Here is a 13,570-nt window from a genome sequence, read left to right on the forward strand (position 1 = left end):
CTACCCTTTTTGCAGTCACATGAGTGCCAGAATGCCCTCTTAGAGCTGACTCATGCATAAGGGAGAGAATTTTCTTCCTCAACATTTCATCAGGTCCTACTACCAATCTTCCTTTCCTGCTTAGCTGATCATTTTTCCGTTTATATTTAGACTGTGGGTTAACTTGATCTTTTTAATGATTGAATCAACTCCTGGCATCCTTGTTCCTGCCAACTGTTGTATACCTTCTATAGCAGGTCAGTTCTCATCTGAGTGACTGTCATAGCTAGCAATTCTCCTCCAGTAATTCTAGAAAGAGAGTCAACTACTGTGTTCTCCTTCCTTTTCCTATAAATCACCTCATAATCCAACCTAAGTAGCTTAGGTAAGCATTTGCTTTGAAATGGAGTAGTGATCTTCTGTTCCAGTAAGTATTTGAGGCTGAAATGATCTGTTCCGATTGTAAAATGTCTACCAATGAGGTATGGTCTCCACTTTTCCACAGCCATAATTACAGCCAACAGTTCCTTCTCATATGTAGATAGAGTCAAATGTTTCTCAAATAATGCCTTACTGATGAAAGCAATGGGGTGGCTCTTTTGTGATAATACTACTCCAATACCTTTGCCACTTGTATCTGTTTCTACTTCAAATTGTTCAGAAAAAATTAGGTAATGCCAGTACAGGTGCCTTGACTATAGCTGCCTGTAAACTCTTAAATTAGGTAATGCCAGTACAGGTGCCTTGACTATAGCTGCCTGTAAACTCTTAAATGCTACAGTAGCTTGTTCAGTCCATGTAAATCCATTTTTCCTCAATAAGTTGGTCAGGGGCTTGCTGATAATACCATAAGCTTTGATGAATTTTCTGTAATAACCAGTTAAGCCCAAGAAACCCATTAACTCCTTAACATTTTTAGGCACATGCCATTCCAGCATAGCTCTGACTTTAGATGGATCAGTGGATACTCCTTCTCCAGATATGATGGGTCCCAAATAATCCACCTCATTCACACCAAAGATATACTTGCTCCTCTTAGCAAACAAGTTATGTTTTCTCAGTATTTGCAATGCTACTCTTAAATGCTCTTTGTGTGCTGCCATTGATGAACTATATATGAGAATGTCATAAAAAAACCAGAATGAACTTCCTTAAGTATACACTGAATATTGAATTCATGAGACTTTGAAATGTAGATGGAGCATTTATGAGACCAAATGGCATCACCAAAAATTCATAGTGGCCCTCATGAGTCCTAAATGCTGTCTTAGGCACATCTTGATCAGCTTCTTGATTTGCCAATACCCTGCCCTCAAGTCAATTTTTGAGAACATTGTTGAGCCATGCAACTCATCCAATAGCTCATCTATTACAGGGATGGGAAATTTATCTTTTACTGTGTGTTTGTTGAGCTCTCTATAATCCACACATAGCCTCCAGGTGCCATCTTTCTTCTTAACCAGCACAATAGGGGAAGAAAATGGGCTCTGACTTTGCTGCACCACCCGACTCTCCAGCATCTCCTTGGTAATTTGTTCAATAACATCCTTCTTTATGACAGGATATCTATATGATCTGACATTAATAGGAGTTATACCAGGCATTAAGTGGATCTGGAAGTCATGAGATCTATGTGGAGGCAAGGTTGTTGGCTCCTCAAAAACACCTTGGAATTCCTTCAGAACTTCTTCTATGACTTTTGAACTGGTCATATGATTCAAGCCAGTAGAAGTATTCTCTGCTGGTTGCACTTGTAATGCAAATATTTGACCATTCATGCAGTTTTTTCTCATTTTTCCCCATTCAACCAGTGATAATTTCCTCCCTTCACACCTCTAAGAACCACCTTCTTCTCTCTGTACAAGAAATCCATTCTTAATTCCTTGAAATCCCAGCTAACTGGTCCTAGAGAAGCCAGCCACTAGATTCCTAAAACCATTTCACAGCCTCCTAAAGGAACCACCATCACATTAGCAGAAAACTCCACACCATGTAATTGCCATTTAAATCTTCTACAGACTTTGATGGTTATGATTTTATCCCTATTTTCCACAGACACCTCCAAAGGGTAGGTACCAGATATCCTACACCCTAACTTCTTAGCCACCTCTTCATCTTAAAAATTATGTGTGCTACCAGAATCAATCAAGATATGCACACTTTGAGATCTCACCTTCCCTGTAACTCTCATGGTTTGAAACGAGTTATAACCACCCATAGCATTAAGAGAAATCAAAGGTTGTTCCTCCACCAAGCTTTCCCCACTGTCATGTCCAACTGTATTGAGGTCAGTCTCCTCCTCCAGCTCACTCTCCTTTACAAACCCATCATTATCCTCAATAGGAACCACCTGAATTCTGTATAACTTGCCCTTACAAATGTGACCAGCAGTACACTGGTCATCACAGTAAAAACAAAGGTTCCCCCCCCCCCCCCAATTTCCTCAACATCCACAAGTAAGGGTGGCCTATTTCTGGAATTTGATTTAAAAGGGACAGCATTTGTATTATTTCTTTAAAAATTTAGGGTTGTTGGGGTGATTTTGTTGTCATATTTCATGTATGTGGAAGAACCAGGTCTGTACTGAGACTGAAAAGATGTGTAATTTGTTCTCATTTGGGGAGGTTTTTCAAGAATTGGTTTATTTGCAGATTTGGTGGCAGCAAGTGTTTCTTCTTGTAGCCTGGCATACTCTACTGCCTCACTCAGAGAAACTGGTTTAAATGCTTTAACAAAAGATTTAATTGTAGGTTTCAACCTACCCACAAAACTATCCAAGAAATACTGATTAGGGAACAATCTATTTCTTTGCAACATTAATCCCTTAAGGTGTTCAAAAGCATCAAGATAATCTTCTAAGGATCCAACTTGAGATAGTTTGTTAAATTCCTCAACAATATTACTATTTATACGTGCATTTTATATAACCTTTTTAGTCTTATTTTGCACGTATTTCTATGCATTTTTATACCGTTATGTATTGCAAAATGCCCCGAATTGGCTACTTTGGTTTGTTTTGTCTGAATTGCAGAAATGAACCTGAAAGTGGTGAAACCGTACTCTTTTCGTCCTATTTAGCATGCATATTGAGGAGACGAGAATGTTAGAGCAAGAACTATGCCTTGGAGTGCGTGAAGAGTGGTCAACGAAGCAGTCAATGACGATTTAGAAGCTGATCTTGAAGAAAGGCATTCGATTGAGAAGCATTTTGGTTCGATCGAGTGGTTTGGAGGATAGAAGAGTTCGATCGAGTACTTTACTTTACTCGATCGAAATGCTGGAATTTGGGTTTCCTCGATCGAGAAGGATTTTTACTCGATCGAGAGGTTTCGCTGATGAAGTCCTCGATCGAGTGGTTTTATATCACTCGATCGAGAGGTTTTGGTTTTACACGGGCTTAATTAACCCGTGTTGGACTTATTTCGTTAAAGACTTTGTTTTGCCTATTTAAGCTTTCGTTAAATAGGTTTTTAAGTACGCTTTTTATTATCTAAGAACTCTCTTAATCCCTCTTTCATACTTCTACTATTGAATTCTCTTCCTTTAATCTCTTGCTAGTGGATTTGTTCTTTACGCCGGATTGCTAGAGATTGTAATCTTTCTTCTCTTATTAATCTTAATCTCATTGTTTCTTGCTTTAATTCTTGTTTTCTTCTCTTAATTATTTATGCCATAATTTAGTTTATGCATAATTATTGTTATCTTATCATGCCTTCGATTAGTATATTCATTATTATTATTGTTGACATCACTAGTAATATGAGTAGCTAAATTCTTTCATGTCGGGATTAGGGAATCCATGGTAGGATTGTGACGATGTAGCGAATAGACTAGATAGTTTACTTGTGAGAATCTGTACCCATGGCAATTTAATTGTAATACCGACTTAGTTGAGTGCACGCTTCTAAGTTACCTTTAATCTGGTTAAATTTACTCCTGGATCGGAAGATTGGACTAAATAGACCCGCTATGAACAGTAGACTACCCTGACGAGGACGGAAGTTAAGTTAGTGGATGTCTAGGATAGAAAGTGGACCGGAAAGACCTTTCCTATATTCGTCTCGCAGTAGATTATCTAGGCTATTTCCAGCTGAGTCAATAGACTACCATGGTGAACCGAATTCTTGGCATGCTTTCTCTTATCTGATTATCTTTATTATATTTTCTGTCTTTTATTGCTCTTTCTTTACTGCTCTTTCCTTTCAGCTTTCATTAGTTTAGAAACCAAAATTCAACCCCCCCCCCCACCCCCATTTGTGACCTTAATAGACGGACCTTAACAGATATCTTGCCTCCCTGGGGAGATCAACCCTGCTTATCACTAGCTTCTTTGTTAGTTTTAATTAGGTTTATTTTTGGTACAAAACGATAGTATCAAATTTTGGCACCGTTGCCGGGGAGGCAATAGCCCTATCTGTTTTTGTTTTCGTTTATTTTTATCCGTCTCAGGGAATTTTTATTCCTTGAGACAGTTCTCATTTATCTCTTTCAGTGTTGTGTACGCCCAGGTTGAACAAGTCGGAGTTAGTCCCAGCTAATCCTGAGCCAGAGAGACTGTTTCGGCATAGACTCCGTCTGCAAAGAGAACTTCAAAAAGAAGACTTGAGTACTTTCGAGCCAGAGCTACAACACTTTTTATTTGCAGAAGACCAGTCTTTTGAAGAAGACAATCTCATTTCTGCCAACAAGCCAGTAATGATGCCTAACATTGCAAGTCACTCGGAGCCCAAAGCATCCTCGATTCCTAAAGGTTTTAACCTCCAAACTGAGGACGGTAACACTTTCGATATTCGTCTGTCTTACATAAATCTGGTGGAAAGGAATCTGTACCGAGGTGTGGCGGGTGAAGATTCGCGAAAGCATATGGAAGTCTTTACTGACTATTGCTCTACTATTCCCACTACTAAGGGAGTAACACAAGACAAGATAAAGGAAGTGCTTTTTCCTTTTTCTCTGACTGACTCGGCCCGTGAGTGGCTGACTGATCTTGACCGAACTGCTGCTGGTATCAGCAACTGGGAGACTCTCGCACTTGCTTTCTACAAAAGATACTTCCCTCCACAACGCACTAATCAGCTGAGGGGTAAGATTACTAGTTTTAAGCAGGCACCTGATGAGACTTTCTACGAAGCTTGGTGCCGGTTCAAGAAGTTGGCGAGGTCTCTTCCTCACCATGGTTTTGATCAGTGGTTTTGGTGCAACCAGTTCTACAATGGGTTGTACGATGACCACAGAGCTATACTTTACGCCTCATCCAACGGAATATTTCAAAACAATATTGATGATGATAAGGGATGGGGCATTATTGAGGATATGGCGACCTATTGTGCTGAATATGGGAACCCACGGGACGGTATTCGAACGGTCCATTCGGTTGATAAGGCAGTCGTGGCTCAGCTGGAAGCCATGAATGCTCGGTTTAATAGATTGGAGCTGCAATCTGCTGGAGATCAACAGACAGTTCATCTGTTGACTAGACAGGAATCTGTCACTTGTGAGAGGTGTGGAAGCGTTGACGGTCATACGGCTATTGACTGTCTTACTGAGAAGGAGCAAGTCCTTGCCTTTCAGCAATACAGGCAAGGAGGAGGTTCTATTACAATAATCAAGGGGCAGTCCATCCCAATTTGAGGTGGACAAGTCAGAATGTTCTTAATCCCACTCCCCCACCGCAGCAGCAGCAACCTTATGTCCCTCCTCACAAGGCTCAACAAGGCTTCCAAAAGCCTCCTTCTTTTCTTCCACCGAATCAAGGAGCATCATCTTCAAGTGAGGTAAGTGAGCTAGCTGAGTTAAAGACAATGCTTCAGTCGTTGACAAAGCAATGGCAGATGAGTGAACTGGATAATCAAGGGATCGATCGAGAGGTGAAAACCACTCGATCGAGTGAAAATTTTGAAGAATATGTTCGATCGAGTGAAAATATACCTCGATCGAACACTGTGCTTATTGAGGAACTCAATCGAGAGGTTGTTACTGCTTGATCGAGTGAAATTTTGCCTGGAAGGACTCGATCGAGAGGAAAAAAGTCTCGATCGAGTGAAAAAGAGCTTGAACCTGCTGAGACGTTGGAAGAGAGAAACAAAGGGCTCGAGATTCCTATTACCGTGCCCTTCCCGAGGCGATTACAGAGCACTAAAGCAAATCAACAGTTCGGTAAATTTGTCAAGCTCCTGAAAAGCTTACAGGTTACTGTTCCATTCGTCGAGTTGCTGACACAGGTACCCTCTTATTTAAAGTTTATGAAAGAAATTTTGTCACGTAAGAGGCATATCAACGATCATGAGACGGTAGCTTTAACTGAGGTAGGGACTGCCCTAGTTCAAAATAAGTTGCCACCTAAACAGTCAGACCCGGGTAATTTCTCGATTCCATGTCACATAGGTACCCATTTGATTGATAACGCGCTATGCGATCTTGGTGCTAGCGTGAGCGTCTTACCTTTGTCTCTCGCAAAGAGACTTGGTTTGACCAAATTTAATTGCACAAACATGACCGTACAGATGGCCGACCGTAGTATATCATGGCTGTTAGGAGTAATAGAAGACATACCGTCAAAATCGGGAGATTATTTATTCCCGTTGACTTCGTAGTGCTTGATATTCCCGAGGACACTCACACCCCTATTATTTTAGGGAGACCATTTTTATTCACTGCTCGCGCAGTGATCAATGTCGGAGGTAAGACACTCACATTCCAGGTCAGAGATGAAGAATTGATTTTCCATCAATCTAAGTCTCGTAGGGCTCCCATGAAAACTCAACCTTGCAATGCCCTCTCCTGTACTGACTCCCATATTGACACTCCGGCTGAAAATGTGGAATTTTGTGCTGCAATTGTGACCCCTCCGCCTCAGACTGAGAGCGAAAAGGAGGAACATTCGTCTGTTTTCCTTGCTGCAGGTACAGATGGAATAGATGCAGGAGCTGTCAAAGGTCGTAGTGCAATTAAAGTCCATCAAACCGGGGATCCTAACGTCAAAGCTGATGGGAAAGATAAAGGGATGAGAAAAGTTCGTGCATACGTGGATGTTAACTATTCTCCCCCTACTGGTTCAAATTCAAGCTCGTGGAGAACGAAGAGGACGGTCAAGGACGCTGAAGGGACCTCCTCTAGTCAGAAGCCCTCCTTTGGGCTACTAAACTATTTTGGGAATTGAGCGGGGAATGCTCCGTGTAACAAATTGTAAAAATTAATTTTAAATTTTCATCGAATTTCTTTATTTGAATTTTTAGAAATGCTAGATTTTAGACTGTTTTAGCGTAGCTAGGAAAATTATAGGCTATTATTTTGTTATTTGGTATGTTCGGGATATGTTTGCGAGTGTTTTTATGCAGGTTTGGGGAGATAATGACGCATTGGGATGAATTACACAGAGAAAAGAACTCGATCGAGTACTTTTTGTACTCGATCGAGAGGATTGCACAGAAAAGGGATCGATCGAGAGGTTTACAGGGACTCAATCGAAATGGCAAAAATAGGGAGTTCTCGATCGAGTGGAATTATACTCGATCGAGTGAATTGCAGGTCAGACGTCTCGATCGAGTGATTTAAAATCACTCGATCGAGTGAAATTGAATTGCACACGCAGGAAGTAACTCTTAAACTTCTTATTTTTCATTCTTTTATTTTCATTCTTCATTTGCCTTCCCTTATTTGCAACCTTAATCCCAAAATCCTCCATAATCTTTGCCCCTTTGCCAAATCCAACACCCACATTGTTTACATTGCTAGTATATCGACATTTGCCCTTATTTTGCCCCTTTATTTTCGTCCTTTTCGCGGTCAATTAGGGAAATTAGGGTTTGCGGTTTTTATTCGAAAATCCGCCTATTTGCATCACTTTGGGTCGATTCTTTTGCTTATCTTGTGGGTTTCATTGTCAAGTAAGTTTCTCCTTTACTAATTTGTTGCTTAATTGCTTTATTTTAACAATATAAGGTAATTAGGGTTAGGGTTTATGTTGAATTCGAAAATTCTGATTAAATTGGGTAGTTTTGTGTTTAATTGAGTTTTTTTGTGTTTACTTGATTAGGATGGAAAGTAGCTCCCTACCTTCGTCTAGTTCGACTATAGTTCCGTCCTCTACTGAGACGGTGGTCCCTGCTGTCACCACCGTCACTACGAGTGTTAGTACCACTGCTACTACCCCGGTTTTACCTGTTGTTACTGGTACTACTGCTGCTGTCGCTAATCCCGCCTCTGTCGCGGCTAGCTCTGTTTTTGCCTCCGTCTCAGCTAGCTCTGCTGCTAGCTTTGCCTCTACTTCTACCAGTACAGCTACACCTTCTTCGTCTGGTACGGTGACCACCCCTGATGTGTGGTCACCAGCTGTCACAGCTGCCTACAGGGCCGCTCTAGTACCTCGTCCCGCTACTGGACGGGCTTCTTCTACAGGTACTAGAGGGCGGGGTTGCGGACGAGCTACACCTTCTGCTGGCCGCTCTGCTGGTCGTGTCACCATCCGAGTGGATGACTCACTTGACTCACACCCCGACTATCCCGAGGTAATCTTCGTTAATGCTATTCATCGTACTCGGTTATTTGATTTGGCTAGCTGTGATTTTCTGTCTACTAAATTTTTGTGTCGTCAGTCACTTGATAGACTTGGTATTTACGAGCCTGTTTTTGAGATTTTGAGGGGTACGGGGATGTCTGGACTAGTCACCATGAGTGCCTTGACCTTCAAGGAGCTGACCCTTGAGTTTTTCAGCTCCTTTACCTTCTCTTCTGGCGCTTACGTCACTGACCCGAATTGTGCTTCCGTGTCTTTCCGGTTATTTAACCGGACCTTTTCTTGGACTTTATTGGAGTTTTGTATTAGGTTAGGTCTTTCCTTTACGAGTGACACTGCCGCCCCTAGGAAGGTCATCCGCCAGTTGTGGAGGACCTTGGCACAGACTACTTACGAGGAGCGCAAGCTCGCGCATGTCCACCTTCCCCCGGCCCGTTATTTCTTGCGTCTCATTGGTGGGACAATCTTTGGCCGAAAAGAACCTAACAATGTGAACAACATTGAGCTGTCTATTCTTGGTGGGTACCTGAACATTGACAGTGAGGGACCCTTTGTGCTTAACATTGCTTACTTGACTGCTCAGTCCTTTCGCACGGTGGGGCACAAGACTATGGGCACCATTGTTTGCGGTGGCATAGCAACTTTTCTTGCCCATTCTATCTTCCCCGCCTTTCCTCGTGACCTACAGTACCTAGACACTGATAGGTACCTTGACCTGGCAGCTATGCTGTCTATGACTTGGCTTGCTTCTGACCATCAGACATGGAAGATTTGCGGTTCCTGGTCTGTACCTTTGCCTTGCACCACTCTGTATCGTCTCGTTCCCCTACCCACTGTTAGGGGCAGGATACCTCCACCTCCACCACTTCTAAGAAACGGAAGAGACCTGCGTCCGGAGAGGGATCCACACCTTCTACGGGTGGCCAAACTTCTACGGCCATTCCCACCCCGATCCCTACTCCTACTCCTACTCCTACGCCCGACCAGACACAACCGGTTTACCCGGCTAATTTTGTACCTCCTCCACCTTTAGAGGCGTCTGCGGTTCTTGACCAAGGGCGCCGTGATAGTTTGTTGCTTGAGCTTCTTAGCAGGCAGGCTCGTATGGATCGGGACATAGCTCTTACTTTGTTCCCCCTCATACGAGTATCACATGATGCGACGACGTCCAGTTCCTGAGGGTTGGCCACACCCGTTTTTTTACCGGTACCCAGCTAAGGAGTACCCAGAGCCAGCCAGTGACGAGGAGGAGGGCACAGCTGAGGCAACGCGTACTCAGGCTGAGGAGGCGAGGAGGAGGGAGAAGGAGAGAGACCCTGACTACACGGTGGAGGACGTGACGGACGAGGCTGACGAGTAGCTACTGGTCTACTCACTTCCCCCAGTTTTCAGGCTGGTTTGGGGAAGTTCGTGTTTTGTATGTACATTCTTGCCCTTTTATTTCTTTTTGTCTCCTTTTTATTTATTGTTTTTCATTCATTTATCGGTTGTATTTTCCCGTTCCCAAGTATTTATCTGCTGGTGTATGCTGGAGGACAACGAGGCCGTTGTCCGTTTTGGTTTGGGGAGGGTATTGCATCCTTTGAATCTGCATTTGCATTTGTTTTTGCATTCACGTTTCTATTTTCTGCTTGCATTGTTTTCATTTATTTAAAAAATCATAAAAATCAAAAAAATTAGAAAATTTCAAAAAAAAAAAAAAAATATTCACGTTTCATTTTGCATATAGGTTGAGTCGGAACGGTTGATTTCCGTAATGATATTGCACTGTAACATATCATTTTTACTTGAGCCTTGCACTTTATTGACAGTTATTAGCTGAGTCTTACGCATATCTACGAGTTTTTGTTCAAATTAAGCTGACCGTGTAAACTTGACCTAATAAATTGGCAACCTACTCTATAATTTCTGAGATTTAGAGCCATATAACTGGTGACATTCATGACCGGTTTACATAGGAATTGAGAGTAGTACTCCTTGCATAACATGTTTATCATTTTTGCACATTCATGACATTCGATTTCTTGTCAATTGCATACATTCGGGTTTGTGGTCGGTGTCACATGCGGGGAGGTGCTTGCAAATTTCCCTTTCTTATATTTTTCACCCATTTAGCTCCACTTAAGCCAAATTTAGCCTTTTTAACCCATTATCTACACCCAAAACTAAGCCTACCCAGTCAAGCTAGTTTAGTGTGTCAACTGTGGTATGTTGATCCATGTTGCGAGTTTGGCCCGTTTTTATTGTTGGAGTTGGTGGAAAATGAGGAAGGAGAAAGGATGAAAAATGAGAAAAAGAGACGTGAAAGAAAAAAAAATGAAAAAAAAGAGTTGAATTCACGTGAAAAAGAAAGAAAGAAAGAAATTGAAAAGGTTGGTTGGAATTGAAAATGGGACCGTATTAAAAAAGGGAAGTTTGTGACGGTCTACTCCTTTGTTCCTATTCATATATTTTTGAGGAGATAGTATATTTGGTTAGTGAGATATGTGCCATAAAGGGCACTTGTGCTTTATTTTCAGTCAGCTGAGATTCAGATAGTTTTATATGGTCTTGTTTGGGAGCTAACTTGACGCTTTACCTTCACATTCCCATAATTTATTTTGTCTTTCTTACCTGAACCTCACTTTCCCATATTATTTGTGAGCCCTCGGCTGTGACGGACATTGTTGGTTGGAGTGTATGCAGAGTACTTGAATCGTCTATCATTTTTGTTGCATGCATGTTATGTAGGTCGCAGTTTAGGTGAGTGACTATTTCTTTTTCTCTCTTATACATATATAATTCACCCTTTGCTTCATGAGAGAAGAGTGACCACGTGAGAGTCCGATTTTGTTGGTCTTGCAAGGTCGATAGGTCAGCTTTATTTGTGGACATCTTATAATTCGTTTGCGTATTGAGTGCTGTAGCTATGACTGTTGATTTCGGTTGCATTAAATTGGTTCACGTAGACAAGTTATAGCTAGCTCTGAGTTTTCATTTTCGTTCCATTAGTTTGCATTTAGTTTACTCGAGGACGAGTAAAGGTTCGGTTTGGGGAGATTTGATACGTGCATTTTATATAGCCTTTTTAGTCTTATTTTGCACGTATTTATATGCATTTTTATACCGTTATGTATTGCAAAATGCCCCGAATTGGCTACTTTGGTTTGTTTTGTCTGAATTGCAGAAATGAACCTGAAAGTGGTGAAACCGTACTCTTTTCGTCCTATTTAGCATGCATATTGAGGAGACGATAATGTTAGAGCGAGAACTATGCCTTGGAGTGCGTGAAAGGTGGTCAACGAAGTAGTCAATGACGATTTAGAAGCTGATCTTGAAGAAAGGCACTCGATTGAGAAGCATTTTGGTTCGATCGAGTGGTTTGGAGGATAGAAGAGTTCGATCGAGTACTTTACTTTACTCGGTCGAAATGCTGGAATTTGGGTTTCCTCGATCGAGAAGGATTTTTACTCGGTCGAGAGGGTTAGCTGATGAAGTCCTCGATCGAGTGGTTTTATATCACTCGATCTAGAGGTTTTGGTTTTACACTGGCTTAATTAACTCGTGTTGAACTTATTTCGTTAAAGACTTTGTTTTGCCTATCTAAGCTTTCATTAATTAGGTTTTTAAGTACGCTTTTTATCATCTAAGAACTCTCTTAATCTCTCTTTCATACTTCTACTGTTGAATTCTCTTCCTTTAATCTCTTGCTAGTGGATTTGTTCTTTACGTCGGATTGCTAGAGATTGTAATCTTTCTTCTCTTATTAATCTTAATCTCATTGTTTCTTGCTTTAATTCTTGTTTTCTTCTCTTAATTATTTCTGCCCTAGTTTAGTTTATGCATAATTATTGTTATCTTATCATGCCTTCGATTAGTATATTCATTATTATTATTGTTGACATCACTAGTAATATGAGTAGCTAAATTCTTTCATGTCGGGATTAGGGAATCCATGGTAGGATTGTGACGATGTAGCGAATAGACTAGATAGTTTACTTATGAGAATCTGTAGCCATGGCAATTTAATTGTAATACCGACTTAGTTGAGTGCACGCTTCTAAGTTACCTTTAATCTGGTTAAATTTACTCCTGGATCGGAAGATTGGACTAAATAGACCTGCTATGAACAGTAGATTACCCTGACGAGGACGGAAGTTAAGTTAGTGGATGTCTAGGATAGAAAGTGGACCGGAAGGACCTTTCCTATATCCGTCTCGCAGTAGATTATCTAGGCTATTTGCAGCTGAATCAATAGACTACCATGGTGAACCGAAATCTTGGCATGCTTTCTCTTATCTGATTATCTTTATTATATTCTCCCCCCCCCCCCCCCCATTTGTGACCTTAATAGACGGACCTTAACAGATATCTTGCCTCCCTGTGAAGATCGACCCTGCTTATCACTAGCTTCTTTGTTAGTTTTAATTAGGTTTATTTTTGGTACAAAACGATAGTATCAACTATTAATTGCTTCTTTGAATCTAAGACACAAATCCATAGCAAAATCACCCCAATCCACATTTCCCCTAACTGCCATGTAACTATGAACCCAGGATTCTGCCTTCCCAACCACATGCAAAGAAGCTAAATCTCCTTCCCAACCACATGCAAAGAAGCTAAATCTGCTTTCTGATTGTTAGGGATTTACACAATTCAAAGTATCTATTGCATTTCTTGACCCATAACCTAGCATTATTACCATCAAATTGGGGAAATTAAATCTTAGGATTAAAACCTAAATTGCGAGGGTTTTGGGGATTTATACCTTCTCGATTCCCAGGCTCTTCATTGATTCGATTGGTGACCTGATTATTCTGGAGTGCCTGAAACAGTAACTCAATCCTCTGATTTTGCTCCTTCATGAACCCCACGGAATCCTCGATCACCTTCATGCGTTCCTCCATTTGTGCTTTTAATTGCGCAATCGTGAGTTTAGCCAGTTTTAAATGCAGCTTCAATGTCGATTAGTTGCAATCTTTCCAAAACGGTATCAATGGCGGAAGCTTCCCAAGTATTCTAATGGCGACTGATACCAATTTTAAGTTGTAACGATCTTCAGGGATAAAATCCGAAAAGAAAGTTACAAAGACAGGA

At 41.2% G+C, this 13,570-nt stretch overlaps 1 protein-coding gene and 1 non-coding gene across 2 annotated transcripts; both read right to left on the bottom strand.

Moving 5' to 3' along the window:
- Positions 1-227: 227 nt before the first annotated feature.
- LOC141607430 (putative mitochondrial protein AtMg00860) lies at positions 228-1,082 on the bottom strand. The gene is made up of 3 exons (XM_074426779.1): positions 717-1,082; positions 602-622; positions 228-506 (listed from the first exon to the last, which is right to left on the bottom strand). The coding sequence occupies exons 1-3, from the start codon at positions 1,080-1,082 to the stop codon at positions 228-230; spliced, it is 666 nt and encodes a 221-aa protein (XP_074282880.1).
- A 3,971-nt stretch (positions 1,083-5,053) lies between these two features.
- Positions 5,054-5,159, bottom strand: LOC141609681 (small nucleolar RNA R71). The gene has a single exon (XR_012527601.1). It is a non-coding gene; the product is annotated as a small nucleolar RNA R71 (small nucleolar RNA).
- Positions 5,160-13,570: the final 8,411 nt, after the last annotated feature.

This window comes from Silene latifolia, chromosome 10 (genome assembly GCF_048544455.1).
Source record: "Silene latifolia isolate original U9 population chromosome 10, ASM4854445v1, whole genome shotgun sequence".
NCBI lineage: Eukaryota > Viridiplantae > Streptophyta > Magnoliopsida > Caryophyllales > Caryophyllaceae > Silene > Silene latifolia.

What these genes read in the sequence shown, in the direction of transcription:
- LOC141607430 (XM_074426779.1), bottom strand. Translation starts at nt 1,082, where the DNA reads ATGGCAGCACACAAAGAGCATTTAAGAGTAGCATTGCAAATACTGAGA. An exon ending in CAGCTATAGTCAAGGCACCT is followed by an intron (nt 623 to 716) that starts GTACTGGCATTA and finishes AATTTGAAGTAG; the next exon opens with AAACAGATACAAGTGGCAAA. An exon ending in AACAGATACAAGTGGCAAAG is followed by an intron (nt 507 to 601) that starts GTATTGGAGTAG and finishes ACATATGAGAAG; the next exon opens with GAACTGTTGGCTGTAATTAT.